The 23,621-nt window shown below is 42.1% G+C and overlaps 2 protein-coding genes across 4 annotated transcripts in view; one reads left to right on the top strand and one right to left on the bottom strand.

Annotated features, from left to right (window-relative positions):
* The window catches only part of MCM9 (minichromosome maintenance 9 homologous recombination repair factor), a 62,603-nt gene that overhangs the window by 11,182 nt on the left and 27,800 nt on the right, over positions 1-23,621 (top strand). For 2 of the 3 annotated variants that reach the window (XR_010720052.1, XM_066179335.1), the window contains exons 7-8: positions 408-527; positions 23,185-23,359. Coding sequence is in view for 2 of the 3 variants with exons in the window: in XM_066179335.1 (XP_066035432.1) it covers positions 408-527; positions 23,185-23,359 (295 nt within the window). In the remaining variant the exon portion in view is untranslated. Of the gene's footprint in view, positions 1-407; positions 528-6,041; positions 6,794-23,184; positions 23,360-23,621 lie in introns of those variants that run through there. The other variant, XM_066179336.1, reaches the window with a different exon arrangement.
* ASF1A (anti-silencing function 1A histone chaperone) lies at positions 8,268-20,123 on the bottom strand. Its single transcript, XM_066179337.1, has 4 exons — positions 19,704-20,123; positions 16,085-16,200; positions 11,489-11,665; positions 8,268-9,630 (listed from the first exon to the last, which is right to left on the bottom strand). The coding sequence occupies exons 1-4, from the start codon at positions 19,810-19,812 to the stop codon at positions 9,418-9,420; spliced, it is 615 nt and encodes a 204-aa protein (XP_066035434.1). The 5' UTR covers positions 19,813-20,123; the 3' UTR covers positions 8,268-9,417.

Here is a 23,621-nt window from a genome sequence, read left to right on the forward strand (position 1 = left end):
GTGCTGGCAAATAATTAATTCAGCAAAACAACTTGCTGATTTTATTAGTCCATTTTGCAATAATTTAAATAACTGACTAGTAGAATAGTAACTAAAACCTGGTATCCTTCTGTTTCATATTCAAGAATGAGCTGAATCTGAGAAATGAGCATTCTAAAATATAAGAACTCATATTACAGGAAGTGTGTCAGATACCTGCTAATACTTCACAAATACTTCATTGTAAATCTTTGTGCCTAGATTACTTTATTAAACAAGGTATTTATCACACCAAATAAATAGTGGAGAATTACATATTTTAATGTATATATAGTGCTAAATTTTAGGTGAATATGACAAGTATTATTTTGTGTTGATGTTTGTCTGTATATGACCTGTCTACTCCTACATCACTGTTTTCCCCCAAGGTGAATCACACCTTCTGTTGGTTGGAGACCCAGGTACAGGGAAATCTCAGTTCCTCAAGTATGCAGTTAAGATTATGCCACGCTCTGTGCTTACAGCAGGGATTGGATCTACAAGTGCAGGTATGTGCTGCCTCAGCTGTAACAGGTTATCTTTTCACTCAGGTATGTTTATGTAGAAGCCTTCTATGTATGTGAACATATGTACTCAGGTTGTTGTGAGCCCAGCTGAAGCAGAGAACTGCTGTGGAGGCATATGAGGCCTGATCTGACTCTCTGCAGTCCTGCCCCTTTGTCTGTACCTATGAAGGACTGTGATGAGTTTCTAATAGGGAGCCTTACAAGCCTCATCCAGAGGCACCGCTCAGTGCTTTGCTAGTGGAGAGTGATCTGGACTTGTATTTTTAGCATTTTCCAGCTATGACAAGTATGACATCTTTCCAGAGCTCAAGCTGTGTGATGAGCTAGCATCATTTGGTTTCTCCTGAACAGATAATCTCCTCTCTTCTGTTCTCTTATGTGTTCTGTCTGGTGCCAGTTGGATTTCTGTTTTGCTTTCTGGAAATTCACCCCTCTGTTGAGGAATTATTTCTTACTCATGAAGATGGTTTTAAGATGGTTTCAGAGAGCAAGTGGATTTTTTTCTTTTTTCTTTTTTTCTCCTCCTTCCTTTTGTTAAATTTAGGTATGTCCCAGCTGGCTCTGAATGCAAGGCACCTTTGCAAACTCTTCTGGGGACAATGTGCATGATCAGATTACCTCTGTCAATGACTTTGTTTGAACAAATGAATATACTACTTGTATGTTCAAAATCACAAGATAATTAGGGTCAAATCCCAGTGTCTCAGCTAGCATGTGTAACTTGAATATTCCTCAGAGAGTGCTGCTTCTCTGGCTGGGAAACAGCATTATTTGTGCATGGGAGAATCAGAGGATAAATCTTTCCCAGTTCCACAGCTATGTATATACTGAGTCTTCCATAGCTGTGGAAATGGAACATGATGTTGAACACACATACTACCTGTGTGCAGGGAACTTGTTCTGAAACACATATGCCTTTGACTTTCCATTCAAACTGCTAACAAATAGGTCTGGAGAGAAGCCAGAGAAAATTTTGGTTTAGGATAATCTTTTCTCCACTTTTTGTTCTGTGTTAAGAATTGAGAACAGTGTGGATAATTTCAGATTTGCTAAGGGACTCACAGTGACCTGGAGTGAAACTTTGCCATGTATTTCAATGTGACTTTGCCCATTTTTGTAAGTAGTGATTTCCTGTGTCAGTTGCTCTCAGTCTCTGATGTTGCTGTTGCCTCCTTCACCACGTCTCCCTCCCATGCTTCACCTTCCGTATGATCTCATTTCCAGCTCAGCCATGATGGCTGTGTTCAAAGACATTTTCCTGAAAACAAACATTGCAGTTTGTACACTTACTGTGGTATACATGCACTAGTGATGTGTGGAAGTGAAGTTTCATCTCGTGAAAGGATTGTGTTGGGCCTTCAGGTCATCCATGCCTCACTTCAATATTCCTTATTTTTAAAAAACTTCTCTCAGTCCTTTTTTCCAAAATCTGACAGCAGCACCAAACTTCTACTTTAGAATTCTTCAGGACCGTTATCACAAGTGAAACTTGAGTGCCTGGCAAGGAGTCTTATTAACCCTAGTTTCATTTCAGGGAACCCTTCCATGGCTAGAACTGCTGGACTGAGGTATTAATTTCTAGACCAAGAGCTACATGTTGTTTAAATTACTATTTTCTTTGCCATTCCTGTGCAAGGATTGTCTTATGAATCTGCTTGTAGCTAGCTGTACCTAACACTGATTTTTGTCAACTTGCTCTCTGTGCAGAAGCTTCAAATTAGTTTGGAGATTAAACTGCTTTACTTTCCTTGTCATAATTGAACACTTTGAATTACCAGTTTCTGCTTTCCCATGAGAGGACAGTCTTAATGCACATTTACACACTCCAGTGTACAAATATTAAATCTCTAAGTTTCACTTTTACCTAGTTCCTTACTGTATATAAAAAGCAGTCTGAATTGCATTTAATTGCTGGCTCTGGGATTACAGTCCACATAGGCCAAAAGACACACCTGAGACTGGGTAAACCCTGAATAGCTCCTAAAAGCTGGGTCCCTCATTTAGAGCAAACCAGCCTTAAGTAAGATTCTGTGTGCACTGACATATCTTGTTCCCTTTACCCATCTGGTACTATTTTAGGACACAAGGTATTTAACAAGCATTGAATTAGAATTCTGCATCCCAAACTGTGTCATACCAGTTTGACTTGGTTTTCTGTACGAGCATTTATTTGTACCAGGACAGCGTATTAGGTCATTAACATTCTCCTTGTGCCAAAATTCTCTTTCTTTACTGGTCTACCTTAGGTATCACCTGCTCTGAGATCCACTATGATACTTTGTGCCCCTCCAGTATCATGTGCCTGCTGCAGCCCGTTAACCCATACAGATGTGACTGGAATTGGCTTGCAGAATTTCAGAAAACAGTGACCTAACTCCTGCAGCTTAATTTGTTGTTGGGCCTCTGCTCTTTCAGTCAGGTTCCTGCCTTCCCCTGCACATTCTAAACAAAGGCTGTGCTGTTTTCCCTGATTCAGAAGGTACGACCCAGGAGAAAACCCTGCTTTCTGCCTGAAGGTTTGGAAGGCCTTCATCTTTTCATCTCACTCACAGGCTCAAGTTGCCCATTTGCTGCGAATAGCTCTTACAAACGACAGATAATTTGTTCTCTGTTTTGAAAAAATCAGAACTTTACCTCCACTCAGTGAATAAGTTAATGAACTTGTTTTATTAAGTTGCCTTTCTTGCAAACACTTAGCAGAAATTTTCTGTTTCAAATTCTCTACAAGTTTAGGACTTAAATGAGGAACCGGGGTTTGTTCCTCCCACATCTCTTTAATGACAGTTGGCAGGCAGACCAGCCCACACACAATAACTCAATGGGAAAGAAATTGACCACTGTAGGACTTTGTGATCTGTAAAGGAAAGATGGGGGAACCATCTGTCCCACTGTTTCGTTGTCTACACTGTTTTTTTTTTACAGGCCCGGGTCATTCTCCCTGACTTGTCTCTCATCTGAGAATCACAGGGAGTCATTCAGCTACCTTTTATTTTTAGAAATTGATACACAGTTTTCCATAAGCGGAGAAACTTAGAGAGGCTTAACAAGATCTCTCTGGGGATTCTCACCTTACTACTGAGTTAAATAAACTCTTTTGCAGTCCCCAGAGGCACAGTGCTGCTTATGTATACTTGGATGAGATAATCACTAGTAAGAAAGTATTTCATTTACCTCTGGACATTGAGATTTGCAGTAATTGAGTGGTGTGCAACAGGAACCAATGCATGCCAGCTGCTGGCAGGTCTGGAGCTCATGGACATCCAGGCCAGAGTCATTCTGCTGCTTGCTAGTGCATAATTGACTAGTCACATTTCTGAAAATTTGGTTTGGTGTTGCATCCTGCTGCAGATGGATTGCTTAAAGAATTTTGTGAACTGTATTTAGAACAGCTTGCCTAAAAATCTGGGAGACTATCAGCTGTTTCTCCAGCTCTCCAGTTCTGTATAACATGTCTTTGTGAGCTGTGTGATATGCACCTTTCTGGCCTCTCCTCCTACAGCCTCTGCAGAGCCTTGCAAGTACTGCCTTTTTGCTGGGATTTTGCCACGTCTGTTTAACACTGTCCGTATCATGCCAACAGCAGTTTGCTACCAATTTCCTTTCTTTTCATCGAAGGGAACTGACTCAAGGGAAACCACCTCTTTCCTTCTTTCATAGCACACTTTCCCCTGCTAGGCAGGCTTCAGGTGCTAACAGCTGTCTCTTCTCTGATCCATTAGAATCCAATCCAAAGTCACTGACATGAGCCATCCAGCTGTGGTTATAAATAGAGTACATGGTGTCAGTATCCTGAGGTATGCAAGACTCTGAAACTGGAGATATTTTTCCCTCTGTGTAGATCTCCGAACTGTCCCTGTGCCTTCCCTAGTTGATAATAAGCCAAAGTAGTGCCAGGAAACCATTTTCCACCATAGATTCATACACTGTCCCAGATAAAGTTATTAATACAGATGCAGCCTTTAGGTCACTTTTCTCTGATCATCACTTATACCATGGGATTGTTTTCCTGAATACTTATAATTGTACATGAAGTATTTTCTATCATTATGTAGCCTGAAAATATTTTCTTGAGAGCACGGCTTCACTGGCTGTTCCTTCAACAGCTGGGCCTCAAGTTGGAAAGGCCTTAGCTCTATAGGAAGTCTACTAAACTTGCTGAAGGAATGACATTTGAAGCTGTGATCAAATATTGTCAGACATGCCCCATCTGTAACAATGCCCCATCTCTTCTTCAGTTCCCTTAATTTCTTCTCAATGATGCTGTTCCCAAATGGCTTTTTCCTGAGAGAGCTTACCTTGACTACCTGCATGACAGAGATTATTTAGCCAAAGAGATACCTGTCTTCAAAAATTCTGTTTTTTTCCAAACATCTTCATATCTGAAGGCCCATGGTTAAGCTGGATGGGAAGTACTGCAGGAACGATATCTTGTCATGTTGGTTGAAGGTTTCAGGTCTTATACACTTCTAACACCTCCAGGACAGCCGTCATCAGACTTTCTCATCCTGTTGTTGAAATGGTAGGCATTTCAAGCAGTTGATTTTTGGATGGGTAACAGATGTCTTCAGCATTTCCTTTACCATACACTGAAGTCCCTCCTTCTTTCCAGTTGGTTTAAGTGTAGGTCTGCCCCACCCTTCTAGAGGGAAAGGACAAACTGGAAGATACCCTTATTTTGAAAGGCTGGCCACTTTATCTCATGGTCCAGGGGAGGTTTGTGCCAGTTCAGTTCAGCCAGTTCTTCACACTGCTGGTAACATGTAGCTGTTGCCTCTTGCATCTGGTGTAGCACACACACCTTCTTCCTCTGACTTTCCCTAGTCTGCAGTCACACCCCTCGGGCCATGGACAGTTGAGTACCCAGCCATGCCCCCAAAACTGCATTACCTAAAGCCGAAAATGTTTAAGTGTATCCTCCCTCCACCTCCTCCTGAAATTACCCCCAAAGTTCCATGTAGAAGCCTTGGGTTTGCCTTTATGAAAGCCTTCCTAGTGCCTCCAGCTGGCTCTTCCTTACATCATTTTTGCCTAGACCAAAAATCCAAGGAAAAAGCCCTCCATCCATCTTCTCCAACCCTGTCTCATATACAGTACAAGAACAGCTTTTAAGAAGTAGAACTACAACTGGAAACAGAAACAGAAATGGCAGGGCCTAAGAAGAAGAGTTCCACACACATTGCCAGCCCTTACATGTAGCTGTCAGTTTTGCTGCATCTTCCTGGCTAGCACTGAGCCCAGCAACCACAGCAAAAATTAACCCATCATCTCCTGACCAAAACTTCTGTGGCTCTCAAAATAAATGAGATAACCTGTATTCTTGCAGACCACTGTGCTATGGATAAAGAGTAGGGTAGTTAGGTATGTGAAGGATCTGCAGCTGCCCAGACCGAAGCCAGATTTCCTAACTTTGCCCTTTTCTGTCTCTGATAAATGAGGGTTTGCTAGGAGTATATGTGCACAGCATGTTCAGGGCTTTTCCTTTTTCCTTCCCACCAGCATTTTCAGATGTCACTGGACAATCAGTCTAGCTGCAAGTGGTTACCTTTCAGTCTGAGCTGACTTCCAGAAAACCAGCAGCTGAGGCACTCCAAAGAAAATGATGTACTGTCAGATCATCAGGTTTGTGACACTGTCATTCCCATCTCAAGACTACAGAGTGTCTGGTAAACATAAATAAAGCCACAAACAAAGTTACTGTGGTTATTGTAGCAAAGTTCCAAGTTGCTCCATTGTTGAAGTAGTAAGGGTTGGCTTTTCCAGTGGAGCTTTGTAAAGCCACTGGAAAGATTAGATTTCACTAGTATCCATTTTGATGGAGCTGGAATCATTTTGCCTCCTTGAAATTTAAGTGTCTTAGTAATTCAGATTGAAGGTAATGCCTGAATAAGTCAGTGACTGTAAGCTGAGGGACAACTTTTTTTCAAGCTAGACATAAAAAGCACACACATTTTTCATCCATGTTACCTTGTCTGATTTGCTTACTTCTCTGGACACGAATAACCCCTGATAAGCATTATGACAGTCTTCTAATGGTCTGCCTGTCTGAGGTGAAAACTGAGATACATCACCAGTCCTGTCTGCAGAATCTGTAGGGTTCCTTTGCATCTTGATGGACTCTGCAAGTAAAGGTCTGTGGCAAGGTGAATACATCTTCAGCCTTGAAATTGAAATGCTGTGATGTCAGCACTGGTTGTCTGTGTTGTGTGCACAGACCTAAAACATTCAGTGACCAGGGACAAGTCTTTACAGATTCCCTACATGCATTCTATCTTTTAATACCACTAAGTTTGTGCTGTGATATTGCCTGAAGTCTCTGGGGGACTGGAAGTTGGTTCCTCAAATTCTCTGTCTCTGGAATGTGATTTTGTCAGGAACTGTAATACTCAGAAGGCAGGGTGTATGGATTGCTAAGATCTGGACAAAGGTACAAAAACCTGAGGCACCCAGCCTCTCAAAAAGCATAGAGATGCCATTTATCTTTCAAAGATCACGAGGTAGGGTTGTCTCCAATTTTCACCAAGCACAGCATTCTTTTTCCTGCTAGTGGGGGTCAGCTCTATCCAGGCCACAGGAGTGTATCAGCTAAGGTGGTGTGAAACTGTGCTGCACCATCCTGCCCCAGTCAAGCCTGAAGTTCATTGCACCCACGTTCTCATGCACAGATGATGACTTTTTCCACTGACAACAGAGCTTCACTTTTCCATTCCTCTAAATTACCTGGTTTGCTGGGTGACATCATTTTGCTGACTAAATTTTGTAGTTGGTTTTGCAATGGCAGCAATAATGGTTTGCTTCCATCACTTTGTGGCATATGCTTCTAAAAAGCCTTCATGCTACCAGTGGATGGATTCTGGTTACAGCTTGTACTTGGATCATGTTTTCATTTGAATATTCAATAGAGGCAGGAGTTTGAGATACTACTACAGCAGCCTTAATTCAAGGCGAACTTCAGAAGCCTGTCAATCCTTCAGCAGGTAACTAAGTTATTTACATGCTTACATTTATGAGATATCTTAATTAGACTTATAAATAGAACATAAAGTGCATGAAAAATCTCAAAATGTCACTGCAGACCTGAAAGTTGCATTGAAAATCAAAGATGAAGTTCACAGAATTTCAGTCTTCAAGTGAAGTAACTGCTAGTTCAGGGAACCAGTTCTTCAAGTCATACTGATGAGTGTTAATATTTTTAGATTTCTGGTTATCACTTTAAACAATTCAAGAGAGATTGTTAAGAGCATGTATTAGAACTAGGCCTCCAAATATTAATGGATTTCATTAATTCATTCATCCATCCTAGATGAGTACTGCTGAGTTTCCATACAAGAAAAACATTCAGATTGGGTCATTCCTTTCCAGTTTAAAAAACACACATTTGTAATTTAGATGATTTCACTAATGATGTGGAAAGACAGAAGCCATGTCTGGGATATCTTGATCCCCATTAGAGAATGCAGAAAGAAAACAGAAAGCATTCTATTTTTATTCAGATCTGCACTATCAATCAGCATGAAATCTATCTTCTTTTGAAGGGCCCAGAACCTACAAGGGTTCATAAATTTGGGCAGTGACTAGTAAACAAAACTAAATTCCTGTAATCTGGCATGACAGATTACAATTTAAATGCACATACAGGCACAGTAAATAGAAATAAGACTAATGAGGATTGGAAGGAATAACTGAATTCTTAAATGTCACAATCATGTCTTAAGTCTTTACAGGTTACTGTTTAGTTTCTTTTTATTTTCAAGGATGCCTCAGGTAATAGGAATGTCTCACTGCAAGAGCTTCAGGGCAAGTAGTGTATTTTTGAGTGTGTCATACCTGCCACAACAGGGTTTATACCAGTGAATAGGATTGCCTTAAAGGCTAGAGAAAAAAACAGAAAAATTTAAAATTCCAAGTGTTTCCAAAAAAATGAAAGAAAACACCCCAACTCCTTACCATTACTGAAAAAGACTACAATAAAGCATGCCTGAAAATAAACACACTAAGCAGTAGAGATCCATAATAATCTTGCAGAAGAGCTTATTTGGGATATTCATGCTATTGCTTTTGAGGCTTAGAATCTTCTAGTAATTGCTTGCATCCGTCCAACCACTTGTGTACGCTATTAGGGTGGCTGAAAAAGGGTTCTTTCCTGAGGTACCCACCCCAATCCACATGAAACACTGTCCTGAACAAAACCACAGTTTGACTAAACAGCAGCAGGAGATTTAAGGAAAAAAAAAGTCCTAAAATCCAAGATAGCAGATGGTAAATCTCAAATTGCAGGGTTTAAGTAACAAGTATGTGCCTTGAAAGGAAAAGAAGCTTGCACCTAAAATTATACTGTGCTGTCTGCTTTCAGAGCAAAAGGACATTTTTGGACTTTGTTTGTTATTAAGAGATACTTTTTTTTTTTTTTTTTTGCACTTCATCAATGACAGTTTTGTTCTTAAGATGCTATTAAAGGGCACTTTATATTTGGCAATCTGGATAGCAAAGATGAGCACATGGCATTATTCCTTCATTTTGCCTGAATGTTTTAACTTATAAACTTTTTTTAGGTTTTAATAGTGCTTACAAAGTAAGGGGGGGAGGGGAGAGAATACATATACTTTAATCAGGTTTGGTTTAGACCACATAGAATTAACACATTAGAAAAAAAAGGCAATTACTTAAAAATAGTTGTATTTATATTTCACAATCTGCTCAAATATTTTGTTTGTTGGGTTTTTGTTGTTTGGGTTTTTTTTATAAACTTTCTACAGGATGTTTTAAAACAAGTTCGTCACATTGCTTCAACTATGTACTTATGGAATTTGAGGGAAATAGTTCTGGTTGTTTTTACAGTTTAACACATATACAGTACCAAAAAGATGGTGGTTAGTCACATGCAGTCCATATGAGATTCTAACATAACATTTAGTGAATTTTCTGATGTTGACCACCCCTTTGATGCTGAAGGTAATGCATCTGTGGAAAGCAAGGACTGTAGATTTGGGTTACTGCTCTCTGCATCTTCCAGTTTTTCAGTGTTGTCCTCCCAATTAATGTGGAATCTTGTGACTCTGGGATTAGATGCCAAAATATTCCTCTGAAGCTGGGAAATAAGAAAATACATGGATTGTAATGAGTACTTCTAAAACTGGAGTTCATATGTATATAGATTTTTTCCTTTTAGTCCCTACAGCCTTGTTTGCATAAAACAAGTTGTTTAAAAAGGGAATTCACATCAGTGGGAATCTATAGCTACTACCTGTGGATCAGAAATGTGCTTACAGCACACCACTTATTCATTTTCCCCAACATTCTACTCAGCAGAACAACCACTTTCTCAAGAGAACATTTTAACTGTTCTGCAAGGTCAAGGCTGTGAAAGAGATCCACAAGTAAAGTGCAAGTGTTTATTATTTGATCCAGCTTTTAGTAAAGCAAATAACTTCTACCCCCACAAGGATTTTGCAAACCACAGTACTTCATCAAATTTTGCATCAACTTTATGGTATTTGCAATATCTATCAATTCCATCGACTTATCTTCATTTAAAATTGCAACCTTATCCTTAAACTACAAAACTTTAGACTGATTTCACTAAGAGGATTTACTTATTGAAGTTTTAAAATAAAAACATTTATATTTGGAAGATACTAACACTGTGGCAGTGGACATGATTAGTCATCTATCTTATTCTCATGGCTGGCCTTCATTTTTCTTTGAAAACGTTGCATTTGTTTATGTATGCAGCAAAAAAAAAAAAAAAAAAAAAGGCTGATTTTCTCTTTATTTTGAAAAGAGGTGAAAGATTATATATAGGTACCTGGAGGATGGCAACTTAGTGCCACTGGTGGACACTCACTATGAGATTTAAGACTGATCACAGAAAAGCTTTGTTTTGTTGATTTTTTCCTTCAAGAAAGTGTACTCTCTTTATTTCCTGACCCCTTATTCAAACCAAAAAGACCATTTCTTTTTTAGAACCTAGCAGAGCTTATTACCCAGTAATTAATCAGTCACTTTAATAACCTTCTACTTGTGCATTTCCACTTTGTCCCCAAGTCACATTAAGGACTCTGTATACAAATATATGATAGCTTTTGCTGTTCTTTTCCATAGCAGCAAAGCTAGCTTTTTATGTAAACAGAGAATGAAGACAAGTAGTTCTAGGCATTCTAAATTCAAGTGCTAAAAGAAAGACACCATTTTGGCATTGACAACCAACAAAACAAAAAAGTTAATGTTTTAAATGAAAGAAATAAAGAAGAAAGGAACATACCCAATGTTTAAGAATTTAATTTAACTCAAACTTTACTGTAACTTTCAGAACATACTTCTTATCACTGAAAATTAAGTTAAGCATAGAACATCTTACTATTTCACTTCATCTTTTAATTCTAGTCCTGGTTTAATTGTTGCCATGAAGGATATATGTTTTTATAGCTTTATCTGTATACTTCCTTTGTCAAATTAGACAGTTATCAATAATCATCCAACCAGGCAACCCATGTTCTCTCATTTTACAGCTGATTTGTTCCTCAGTTTGTTTAAATTTTGCAGAAACTGTAGCTCTGATGTAGAACAGCTGAGTAACAACTGTAGCAAATGAATATCTACAACTTAGTTCCAGGTTGATGGGCCCAGAAAAAACATTGTTTTTCCGAAGAACAGAGCCCCTTTGTAAACAGTGGGGCAGGTGGAAATAAATCCAATGGCTTATTTCAGAGTCAGTGTGAAAGTACAGCCAAGTCTTCAAGATGGTGGGAATTTTTGATGGTTTCTCAGTATTACCTAGATTTATGACAACTACACAACACTTGTAGTTTGTCCCCCCAAGTATTTTCCCTTATTGGGTGCCTCATTCCATGCACTTCATGAAATCACTTGGGGTTGGAGCTTGTTTCTTAAAAACCTCTTCCTATAAGCATCCCTCTGGTACATGACTAAAACAAAACATGCCTTACCTTAGAAAAATCTGGCTTTACTGGTGGATTCTCTCTCAGTTCTGTTTCAGTATATTCATTGTTTACATAGTAGCCGACTCTAATAAATTCTTGACCTCGGTAAGTGCATGTAATTAGCACAACTGTGACACCTACTGCATCTGCATCTGGAATAAGCCCTGGGTTAGGTGCATCAGCCTAAAGGTGAAAGGAAAAGATAAATTAAAATTGATAGCACATGCCTACCTAGCAGGGGACTCTCAAGTAGTGTGTTTCAGCAGCTAAGTAGTGACTATATTTAAAATTGTCCAAGTTAACCAGAAAATATACTGCTTTCACAACATCAACCCTAGATTTAGAACACCATACTCTAATGACAGAAATGGAATACAGTAAAACTGTTTGCCGACATTTCTCATGGGCGACTGGATCCAAAACTCTTCTTAAATATGTGATCAGCTGAACCATTGTTCAGACAGGGGTACCAACATCACTCCAGTTCTCCAGCCCATCTTGGTAATTCAGTAGAACAAGATTATTTTCTCATACACCTTAAAGGTTGAATTGGCCTGTATGTATGCTCCTAACAAGACTAAATCCTTAAAAACACAGACTGTAAATCATACTTCAGCAAGAAAAGGGATGAACTGTGGTAAGATTTGAGCTGTTACACAGATTTCTAGGGAGGGAATGAAGTACTTTTTCTGGCACCATTCCTAATACCTATGTTTTTTAAAATTTATGCAGTTAAATGCACCATCTCGAAAAGACACCTGAACATTTTCAGTCAGTATGCAAACCTAATTAATAAGCAACTGATACAATCTTCCTCAATGTCCGTTCTTACCATGGCTCTGCAATTACTTATCAATAAAATTTGCCTCATAAAATGTGGCTCACATCAGTCCCTTAAAATGCCTCCTAACTACCACATCTATTGATAAATGGGATTCCTGATTTTGCTGCAGGATTTAAAGTAACAGCAATCCAGGCACAGCAAAATAGCTTCATCTTTACAATTCCACATGAAGATCTGAAGTCAACAAAACACACCCATGTTGTGAGAACACACTGGTATTAGTAATGTGTGTTCAGATGGTTTGGGTGTAACAAACCTTGCCTAATGACAGAGGATGAATGGAATTAATTCCTGTTGTCCCTCCTCTCATCTCTACTTTTCTGTAGTATCTATATGCTCCAGCATGGTGAAATTTGGGAGCTACTGTTCATGCAGCACTGGCTTCTACTCTTTGCCACTTCAATTCTAAGCCTTCAAACCAGTCTAGCTTTTTGTGAGAAGTTGTAGGCACTTTGCAGAAGAATTATATGAGTAGGACCTCTCAGATAGAAACACACCAGAGGGAGGAGAGGAAACCAGCTAATCAGGTAAAACTCATCTTCCTCCAGCCCTGGAGGAAATAGAAAATGTCTGAATGGCTTTACAACTAGTACAGGGGAATGGAAAAGATGGCCAAGGAACAGAAAAAATGCAGAAGCTTGAGGAAATCACCAGAACTGCCAATGCAGATTAAATCATTATTTTAGTTCAGTAATCTTGTTCTAACAGTGCCCAGAATTATCTGATCACTTTGAATTCCACAGTAATAGGCAATAGAATGACCATGTTCCATTTAACTCCCCATTACACTCAACTCACATTCTAATGCAGGATCTTAAGTTTTCCAGGTTCCCACTGTCATTTTCTGTCTTGTCATATCCTGACACAGTTCTGAACCCAAGGAAATACTCTGTTCTAATCCTACTTATCTCTCAAGCATTGTTTTGCTGCATGAAGACAACACTGAAGACTGTTTAAAACAGTTTTCTCAAATTTTCAACTTCCTGTTTTTGTCAAACCTCTTAATAACTCAGGAACCAAAGATCACATGCAGGTGGAGGAAAAAAATAAGAGCTTGGTATGACCAAATGATAAATAACAATTATCTGCAAACAGATATTCTGGTGGGGCAGAGGCAGTAGATTCATTTTTGCAAAAAAATCACTATCTTAATATGCCATTCTTATGTTATAAATTAAAAATTTTATTAAATGAGCCCATGTGTATGTTGCCATGAATTATCTTGCTTTTCCACATGGTATTTATTCATATAGCTATTACTGCAGAGTAGGTAGCAAAGGTTATATGCTCACTTAAGGACAGTAAATTATTTATGTGCCTATATGCTCAAAAAGAAGTTTCCGTGATTTTATTACACATTCCCAAGAGAATCAAGAAGGAATCAGGTTTCACGACATATACCTTGGCATTTAGAAACAAATAGGCCAAGCTGTGGGCCTTTACTATTGAAACCCTTTAAAGGTAATGTTTTGGGGTTTTAAAACAAAATGCTGCTTTTTCAAGTCTGAAGAGCACAATAATTGTCCATCTTTCTGTAAGGCTGAATTCCCAGCCTGATCCACATCCTTTTTTCATTCATTTTTTCATTTTCATAAGGTATTTTTATCATCCTTGGTAATCTGTGTGGTACTCCATTTTAGCTGCTATTTCAGCCATTTTCCTATCTAGAAAAATCTTCAGCAGATTATCTGAAAATGTTATATTTCTCTGCAAAGGTCCTTTATTTATGCTATTCCCCACAAACACAACCTCTCTTCTTTGTTTCACATGCCTCCTGCAGCCCTGTGCTTTGCCCCATTCTTGTTTTCTCTGTATCTCAAGCTGCTTCAGCTTGTGAACAGAATTGCTTCAGTCATCAGCAAAGGCTTCTTGCAGCACTTTGGGTTTTGTGGTCTCCTGTGTACACATGAGCTGAGTCCTACGCTCACCTGAAATCCAGGGCCTTTGAAATTATATATATACTCAGACCCAACCATACCAAATAAAAAGGATATTTTAACAGAAGGAATCTCTTACAAGGACCTACTCCAATCTAAGCAAAATCTCTACACATCTCCTCCTAATTTAGCAGTAGTGTCATTTATAACCAGGATAAAATTGCTGAGTCCATTCTACAGAAACTGCAAGACCAATAAATTTGAGACCTGCCCAATCATACAGCCAAAACATGCCTTTTTTAGGCACCTGCTTCTTTCTCCTTCCCATCAGCATCAACAAGGAATCTTCAGACCTTTGACTGAAAACAGTGCATCCTTTAAATTAGAAATGTAAATGCTAGTTGATTTTCCCACATACAAACACAAGGTAGGCCCTTTGAGAGCAATAGGGGATCACCTATTTCTGACCAATTAATGTCATAAGCTGTAATGGCTTGATAATGGAAAAACTGTTAATAAATGATGCATTTGTTACACATCTGCTTTATTTGCAGTGTGGAAAAATTAGGCCTGGCTCCAAAACCAAACAGAAATGCTTCAGCACTGATTTGCACGTATTTGGTTGATAAATGGTGCAACCTCCAGTCTAATCCCATTCCTTAAGCCTGTCCTTTAAGGAAAAAACTGAAACAAAAATGCCCAGAATAAACAAACACCCCCAAAATTCCAAATCAACTACCTTTCCTGGAATTTACAGGATTAATCAGGATGCCTCACAAATGTTGATATGATTTTAAACCGGTTACAGTAACCATGAGAAATAAAGGAGTGTATTTATCAGCGTTTTGAGGTTTTTTAACGCTCACACTTCAACATGCGTTTGCCATTAGTTAAGTGAATTTACTGCATTTGGGAAAATAGCAGGGTTCTTATACAATAAGATATACTCAGTTTCTATCTGATTTTTCATCCAGTGGATTTTGGTCTCAGTTTACAAGAAAAATTTCTTAGAGAAAAATGTTAGTTTTAATAAAAGTTACAGTTTTGAATAAAAAGTGAACAAAACCCCCCCACACCACAAAAGTTATCCCAAACAAAAGAAAGCTTCTGTAAGAATTCAGGCAAGTCCACTTCAGGTTTTTCCCCCTGCATCCCACTGAGTTAAAACAGAAACAAGATTGGCTAGTACCCATCTTAGTGTTGCTCTTTCCCTGTTTTCTTTTCCTTCGTTATTCCTTATTAACTTTTGGCTTTAACAGCAGTATTTTAGATGACTATCACATGCTCTAGACTGTCTTGTGCAGTCCTGATCTACACCCTTGTCCTGAATACCTCCCATTTACCACTGATTTTCTGTCTTTATTTTAGAAATCTCTGTATTTTGTTATGATTTAGCATGCTTAGCCAAACATCACAGCTGAGCATGTGTTCTGCCAAACAAAAACAAACGTTCGGATTGTTCTGGCTGAGTTTTACAGTTAGTTTGTTGGCCTGATCCTGTGAAGGTGTTGCCTACATTAACTTAGTGCTCTTGATTGTCTGGAACTGCCACCAGTGGCAGAGGAGGTGAACTTGATGGTGCTGGTGTAAACCAGGCAACTGGCAGTGCTGATTATGAACCAGATGGGTTAAAATTATCAGCAGCTATGGGAACTGTGCTCTTATCAGTTATTATTGATACCACAAATAAAAAATATAACCAAGAAATATCAGGGGCAAGAAGTACAAGCTCAAGAACAGACTTTAAAGGAAGTTCTATCACCCCTGAGGAGCTCACTGCAGTATTTCTTTACCATTATTTTTCAAGTGCCTCTTAGTTGGACAGAGTTAATCCTAAACAAATTAGCACAACTCTTCCAGAAATGGTTAAATCAAACTTACCTGAAATACAAACATGTGTCTGCCTGCAGGAACAGGTCCAACTAAAACAGAGTCTAACACCTGATCATACTCTTCACTTTCAGCTGAGCCCACATAAATTATTTTCCATTCCAAATCTACATTAAAAAAAAAAAAGAAATAAAAACAAACATTTATCATTACAGTTAGGGGTCTTCCACTCTTGCCCATCTACAGTTTTGCATAACCTAAAATTACTTCTTTGGTAACAAGCCTAAAATAACAAGGACCTGTCTTCATCAGAGACGTTTACTGATGCCTGACCTTGTCCTCATGAACCAGATCATCCCACTTTCTCTCTCTTGTCACTTGTACCACAAGAATCCTTCTATTTTCACAGTGAGGTGAATTTTCAAATTATATACAGACAACAAGGCCCTTTTACTAACTGGGGCCTGTGCTGAGCATCTTCTTGAAGTCTGACAGAATGGCTGCAGCACAGGGATGATGCCTATAAATCATCACATCTTTGAATACCAACTAACCTCCCAAAACTAAAATTCCCGCCTTCCACATACACACCTCACAGCTTAAATTACACAGCTCATGGAAAATAGTTAATTGAGTAAGAAACCCACTGAGTTGGTTCCAGGCACACTAACTCTATGCCCCCATTCCTTCATGTGTCACTTGTGTTACCCGGGAAGTACATAAAATTGAGACACATGATTAGACTATAGAAGATAATGATGCTTGGATCTTATCTACACCCTAAAATGGAATTATAGTCCACCCCCCCCCCCCCCCCAAAAAAAAAAATCAGTGTGGCATTTTGCTTTTTAAAGCCATGTACTAACCCCCAACATTTATTACAATTCAGTTTTTCTAACTCAGACTCTCCCCCACAGATGTTTTAAAGTTGAAACTGCAAATTAGCCCAAATTAGCTCTTCCTGGGTCAGCTTTTCACCTTCCCTTTTTGATTCAAAAACAGTACTATTCACACATATGAAATTAATCTTGCAAGACAGATTTTGGGGTTTTTAAAACAAGAGGGAAAGAAAAAGACCACCATTATAAGAAACTGTAACACTTCTTAATTAAGCTGTTGTTTCAGGACTGTACCTTAAAAACTTACATGGTATATTTTTTTTCCCCTTGTGAACAATGCCCTTATTACCTTCACAAAAGCACAAACCTGTAAGCTATTACATTAACTTATTAGTACACTCGGGAAAATCCAAAGGTCTACTTCATGGTTTCTGGATGCAGAAATGGAATTTAAGCATAGAAAAAAAAAATCTTGAACAGAACTTGACTGCTTTAAGACTACAACTCTCTTTCCTCATTAGTGAATTCGTTTTGTTTACTTTGTGTACCACCAGCGCAGGTTTTGTGGGTTTACCTATCATAATAAACAGGGCTTGGGAAGGGATTTTACTCCTCCGTACAACACAGCACATTTTCCCAGGTTTATTTACCCTTTAAGCATGATGTACAACAATACTGTTGCCAGTATTGCAGGTACTCATCCACAATAATTAAGGAACTTTCTCGTCTGCATCTCAGGACAAATTACTGCTTACAAGAAGTGAGGATTTTTAGGCTAAACTGCTTAAGACTATCACACCATCCTGTGCCGTTATTCTAGGAAAGCAGTATAAAACTTATTGTAAACAATTCATTGTACTTAGTACTAAAACTAGACTTTTTCAAAATTTTAAGCGTTATTTAAATATGTTGCTGCAGAACAACAACTTAAAGAAAGAGAGGGCTGGAGTTCATGGATTTAGTTTTAGGATCCGTGTTGTAGAGGACAGGCTGCAAACAGCACAGTAAACAGATGTATTAGCACAGGAAAGCTAAGGCAATGACTTTTCACCAAGTACACAATGGCTTGTTTAATTTTATTTTTAAATGTGAAAGATAGCAGCGCTCATCCCTAATTTATCCTACAGTCTAACTTGCATGTTGGCGGGGGAAATGAGCTGACAATTCTGCATTGGACAAACTATAATTCTTCTCATCACTGCTGTCCAGGATTAACTTTAACGTAAATCCTGAGTGTGAGAAGCATATCACATAGAGCACAACTGGAAGAAAAAGCCTAACATCTTACCCGGAGCCCCCGTGACGGGCACTGCCACCTGCCATAGCAGTTGCCACGGACGGGGGTCCGATGCTGCACCTCGGATGGGGCCAGGCTTAACCGGAGAGATCCAGCCCGCAACGCGGCGACGGGCATGGAGCACAGCTCCAGCTACTGTCGGTCAGTTCCAAGAAGGCAGGAGACAGGCGGCGGAGGCCTAGAGGAAGCCCTGGCTCGGGCGAGACTTCCTCTGAAGTTCCCGCCACGGCGGCCGTCCCTCCCTTCTTCCCTCCCTCCCTCCCCGCGCTGTCACCATCCCGCCGGCACGCACGGGTACCGCGCTACTGCAGAGGCAGGCGGGGTGAGGCGAGTTAAACCGCAGCGACAGCGAGCCTGCCACGGCACCTTAGCCAGGACAGCACCCAACTCCCCTTCTCCTCAGCCCTGCCCTCGCCCCTTCGCCCGCGGGGCTCTCCGAGGAGCAGGCGGTGCTGGGCTCCGCCGAATACCGGCCAGTGTCTTCTCCCACTCACAGGCAGCCCAGCCGGGCAGCCTCCTCCTGCTCCCGGGGCAGCGGCCGCTCCCCCGGCCCGCCGGCGGGCAGGAGGGCCCCGCATTCCCTCCCTCGCCCGGAGCCGTTCGAAACTCCCGCCCGCGGGGCGACGCGCGGCCTCTCGGGGCGCGTCCCGCGGCCGGCCGGGGGGCGGCGCTGTGGAGCGCGGCCGGGGCGAGGGCGGCTCGCGGCCCGCCCGACTCGGGGGGAAGGCGGGAGCGCGGCGGGAGCGCGGCGATGGTCGCGGCTCAGGACGGGGGTCCGCGTGGGGCGGCAAGGCCGGGGCCGCCCCCCACCCGCTGCCGGCTGCCGGTAACTTTCGAGTGACTTCCAAAAATAGTGGCAGGAGGGCGGCCCCCTCCCCCCCGGCGGGGCTCCCACAGCCAGCGCTCCCCTCCGAGCCATGCCCCCGACCCCCGCGCATCTACCACGAGTGCCTGGTGCCTGCCGGCGTGCGGGGCCAGTCCGCCCCTGCCTCCCACCGTGATTTTTTTCTAAATTTTTTTTTTTTTTTTTTTTTTTTTTTTAGTATTGAAATGGAGCACGAGGCCAGCGAAACGCATCCCCGCGGAGCGTTTTCCGCGCTCCGAGTACCGCCGGGGCTAAGCGCGCAGCATCCCGCGTGCCCGCGGGGATGCGCGGCCGCCGAGCCGGTTCAACCCTCCTCTCTCCCGCTCGCTCCCCCCACGCACACACAAAGCTGGCAACATGGCTACCTCCACTCTAACAAGTTCCTCGCAACTTGCGGCAGCTCGCCGCCTCGCCGATGGCGGGGAGAGGCGGCGGGCCCGGCTCGGCGCCCAGAGCGGGCGGCCGCCGCCAACTTTCCCCGGCGCCGGGCTCGGCGGGAGCGGCACATCCCCTCGCCCGGCCGGCACATCCCCTCGGCTCGGCGATGCGGCCGAGGTGGAGAGACTGTTAAATTGTAGGTGCAGGCCTGTGCAAAGTTTAAGCCTTAAATGCCCCGAGCTCAGAGCCCGGGGTTGCAAAATCCGTATCGGGGAGAAAAATTCTACTCACCTTCAGACAGGTCCTCTATGCACTCGAATGTGATTTCGAACTGGAAAGGATTGTAGAAAGGAGAAGGATTATCCAACACCACTACATTGTTCACCTGAACCTTTGCCATATTTTGGAAAAAAATACAAACAATAGGCAGAGCGTGTTAACGCCGCGCACTAAAGTCCTCCGTGCCGGGCTCCCGCACCGCACAAGCCCCCGCGCTGCTGCCCGAGCGAGGCTGCAGGGCGGCGACTTCCACAAACTTTTTTTTTTTTTTTTTTTTCTTCGCCCCCCCTTTTATTTACACCGGGAACGCTCCACACTGTTCGCCGCTTTCCCTATTTCGCTCAACTACAGCCCATTCTGCCCCTGCTCGCCGCCAGCGCCCGCCCGGATTGGCCACTCGCCGGGCGAGGGCCCTCCCTCCGCGGGCACGGCGGGCACCGAGCGCCGGCCAGAGCGGCCTCCGCGCGCGCCCGCCCCCGCCGCAGCGCCCCCGCCCGGCGCGCGCCGGCAACGGCCGCCGGCAACGGCCAATCCGCCGGGGGGCGGGGCCGGGGGCGGGGCCAGCGCGAGATGATCCGGGCGGGCTTGAGGAAGCCGCGGAACATCTGCTTCTCTGATTTCCAGGAAAAGGACCGACAGCTTATCAATAGCCTTTTCTTTTTTTCTTTTTCCTTTTTTTTTCTTTTTCTTTTTTTTTCCTCCCTTGTATGCATTAAAAATATTTAAATCCAGGCAAGGGGAAAATCAGAAGGAAAGATCTTATCACGCAACTTGTCAGATCTCCATTCATGACCAAGAGGGACTCTGTATGTTAGTTCGAAAGTTGTTGCCTTGCAATGATTTTTATTTAAAAAAAAAAAAAAATCCTAGGATGTGACTTTATTTCAATTGCTGGCAAATAGCTTATGGGACTGTGTTTATCCTGCTTACCGCAATAAGTTTTATTAATATTGATAAGGTTTAGATTCATATATAGAAGATGCTTCTTTTGTCAGTCTATTATATTTAAAGTTGTGAATCACATGAGCTGAAGAAGAAATTGATTTCCTTTCAAAATGTTCATCCCCTGGAAGCTGTAAACAATGTAAGACCACATCCAGCTTGGAAAGTGCCCTAGGCTGAAAATTGAGGCTGTAAGAATAGTAGGGCAAAGTATCATAATTAAATTAGAACCATGGATAGAATAGAGACAGAACATAATCTTTTGTCCATTCACTTCAGGCAAAAAGTTAAAGAAGCACTGTATCTCAACAGGACAAAAAACTGCTTGCAACTAGAGCTCATTTTAAAGTTTTATTTAACCTTGTTTGTAAAAGGGAAGATTCGGAAGTGTTTAAAAGAATCCTAAGTGGGTTTTTTTGTACGCTAAGATTGTGCAGTATTGTATAAACAGCAACTGCAACGCTGGCTGCTTGGGAAGAGTGAAAAATTACTCTCAGTCCAGCACTCATGACGAAATTGTTCCCAACACCTCCCAGAACAAGCACTTTTGCTGTCAGAATACACAAAACTTGTCAAGCAGGAAGGTGCACTAAGCTTTCAGCATCCCCTAAGAAGAATGAAAGCAGTGATTCACTTACAGGCTAAACCATCTTGGCTATGGGGTTCCCCCTTGTGCAGAGCGGCACTTTCAGTTTGGGGCCATTTCAGCTCTTAGGGGTTTTGTTATGTGCTTTGTTTGGTGGTTTCTAGTTTTGGTTTTGGTTTGGTTTTTGTTGGGGTTTTGTTGTTGTTGTTGTTTTTGTTTTTCCTGTTTCTGTGCTGTTTGGTCTGGGTGCTGGTGGGGTCCTGGGTGCCAGGAGCACCTCTGGTTCAGCGCAGTGCTGCCAGGCTCATGACCCCAAGCCTGCAGCCCATGGCAGTGACCTCTTGGCCAATGGCAAGGGATGTCCACGCTGGAATACAGAACCTTGCTGGCTGGGGAGCCCCCTGAGCAAAGTCAGGGGCTGGGGTGCTGGGTGCCCCGGGTGGGACGGGCTGACTGCGTGCCCCGAGTGCTGCTGCTGGAGAGGCCACCCACGAGGGGCTGTGCAGGGGGCCAAGCGTGCCTGTCATGCGGCCGTGCTGTCAGGGAGCCATCCCCTTCCTCTATTTGTAGAAGAGGAAGAGCTACAAGACAGGACATTTTGTCTGTAGAGCAGTATTGCCGGTGAGAGGGCCCTGTGTGCAGCAGGGGAAGCCATCTTGTGTGGCAGCAGGAACCTGCAGCAGCGGCCATCTCATGGCTGCCATGCACAGGGGACAACGCCGAGCAGAGTGACACTGCAGTGCCAGTGACATCCCTCATGGCTCGGAGGGAGAGCAGAAAGTGCCCATGGCTCCGGAGGTTTGAGTTGTGTACCCCCACCACAGAATATTCAGGGATAAATGCACAGCCAGGCTCTAGTACTGCCTAGTACTCTGTGTTTCTATAATTCTGTGTATGAATGACTGCCCACTGTTGTTCAGCACACAGTCCAGGAAAACCAAGAAAGGTTGGACATGGTGGAGCAGATTCCTTACTACAAGTTGAAGTATACGTTATGTTATCAGGAAGCATTTAATTCCAGTAACTTTTTGCTGGTCATTTGCAAACAAACAGGTACTGTGGTGGCCTGCACAGTGATGAGAAGGTCTTTGCAGCCTTGAACCAAATGGTGAGGCAGGCAGGATTCTTATACAGGTTTTGGCATAGAATTCCATGAGACTTTAGGCTGGTTGCAGCTTGTCAACTACTAGGATATTTTGAGCTGAACACTAAAGTGAAAAAGAAGGGCTAAAGATAGAGAAGAAGCTGGGAAATAGGGGATAGAAGGATTGGAGGGAGCTGCACATACTTGCTAATGAGTGGCTGTTTCCACAGTTGTGCAGGGGTTTTGACTTGCCATCCGCCCAGTGTTGTATCGTGTAGATTTACTGGAAAACTTTTTTTATTTATTTCTTCCCCCATTTCATCCTTGGTCATCTTTGGGTTTTCATTTTTTCTTAATGCTTAGAGGAAGCCAAAAACTCATAAAGAAATTTAATTTCATTATCTTAAGGGAAGAATCTGACTCCACTTTCTGGGGCCATGAGTTAAATGACAATTGAAATTTTTTTTTTTTTCAAACTTTGCTTTGCATCTCCAAAATTTCTGTCCGTTTTAGTAGCTGATGAGGAGGAGGACCTGAATGGGTCTGTTCCATAATTTTGCAATCTTTGCCCCAGTTTGCAGTCTTCATACCGTAATCCCTTTTGTTCATTTAACAAAGTCCTAAAGCAAATCACAATCCAAACATGGGAAGCCTAACAGAATCTGGTCCACAGCTCCAGGCTAACCTATCTCAATACTAGTGGGATTGCTTGCTGGTAGCTGTAAAGTGAGTTGAGTTACGTGGTAGAAGTACATGATGGAGCTTCCCTGCTGATTTGCCCTCTGTCCATGGCTCAAGCCACTGTGCTGAGTCCCTTTCTTTCACTCAAGTTCACTCCTGCATTTCAAGGAAGAGACTGATTGAAGTATTTGATTCTTCAGGTTTGACAGTGACTGCTGTGAAGGAATTTGGGGAGTGGAATCTGGAAGCAGGAGCACTGGTGCTTGCAGATGGAGGCCTTTGTTGCATTGATGAGTTCAATAGTATCAAAGAACATGACAGAACCAGTATCCACGAGGCAATGGAGCAACAAACCATCAGTGTGGCAAAGGCAGGGTAAGTGGCATGTTAGCATATGTGAGAAAACTGCATGAGATTTTTCTTTTGTACTTACATGTTGGAGGGATGCTGATTAAATGTATCACTTTTCTTCGTTGTAAGTAATAGTTTTGTTCTCAGCAGTGTTCCTAAACTAGATGAGTCAGCATTTCAAAGGACAGTGCACTGGACCAGAGGCTGCAAGCAACCAGAATAAATACATACCTTCTTCACTGCTGGGTTTTCAATGTACTGTTATAGGCCAGGGCACTTTCCTACG

Source organism: Chamaea fasciata, unplaced genomic scaffold, assembly GCF_029207755.1.
Source record: "Chamaea fasciata isolate MVZ Bird 193981 ecotype frontalis unplaced genomic scaffold, bChaFas1.0.hap1 SCAF_3, whole genome shotgun sequence".
Lineage (NCBI taxonomy): Eukaryota > Metazoa > Chordata > Aves > Passeriformes > Sylviidae > Chamaea > Chamaea fasciata.

Excerpts from the sequence above, each read along its gene's own strand:
- ASF1A (XM_066179337.1), bottom strand. The coding sequence starts at position 19,812 with ATGGCAAAGGTTCAGGTGAACAATGTAGTGGTGTTGGATAATCCTTCT. Across the intron at positions 16,201-19,703 it reads CATAGAGGACCTGTCTGAAG|ATTTGGAATGGAAAATAATT; the intron begins GTGAGTAGAATT and ends TTTTTAATGTAG. Across the intron at positions 9,631-11,488 it reads TAAAGCCAGATTTTTCTAAG|CTTCAGAGGAATATTTTGGC; the intron begins GTAAGGCATGTT and ends CTTATTTCCCAG.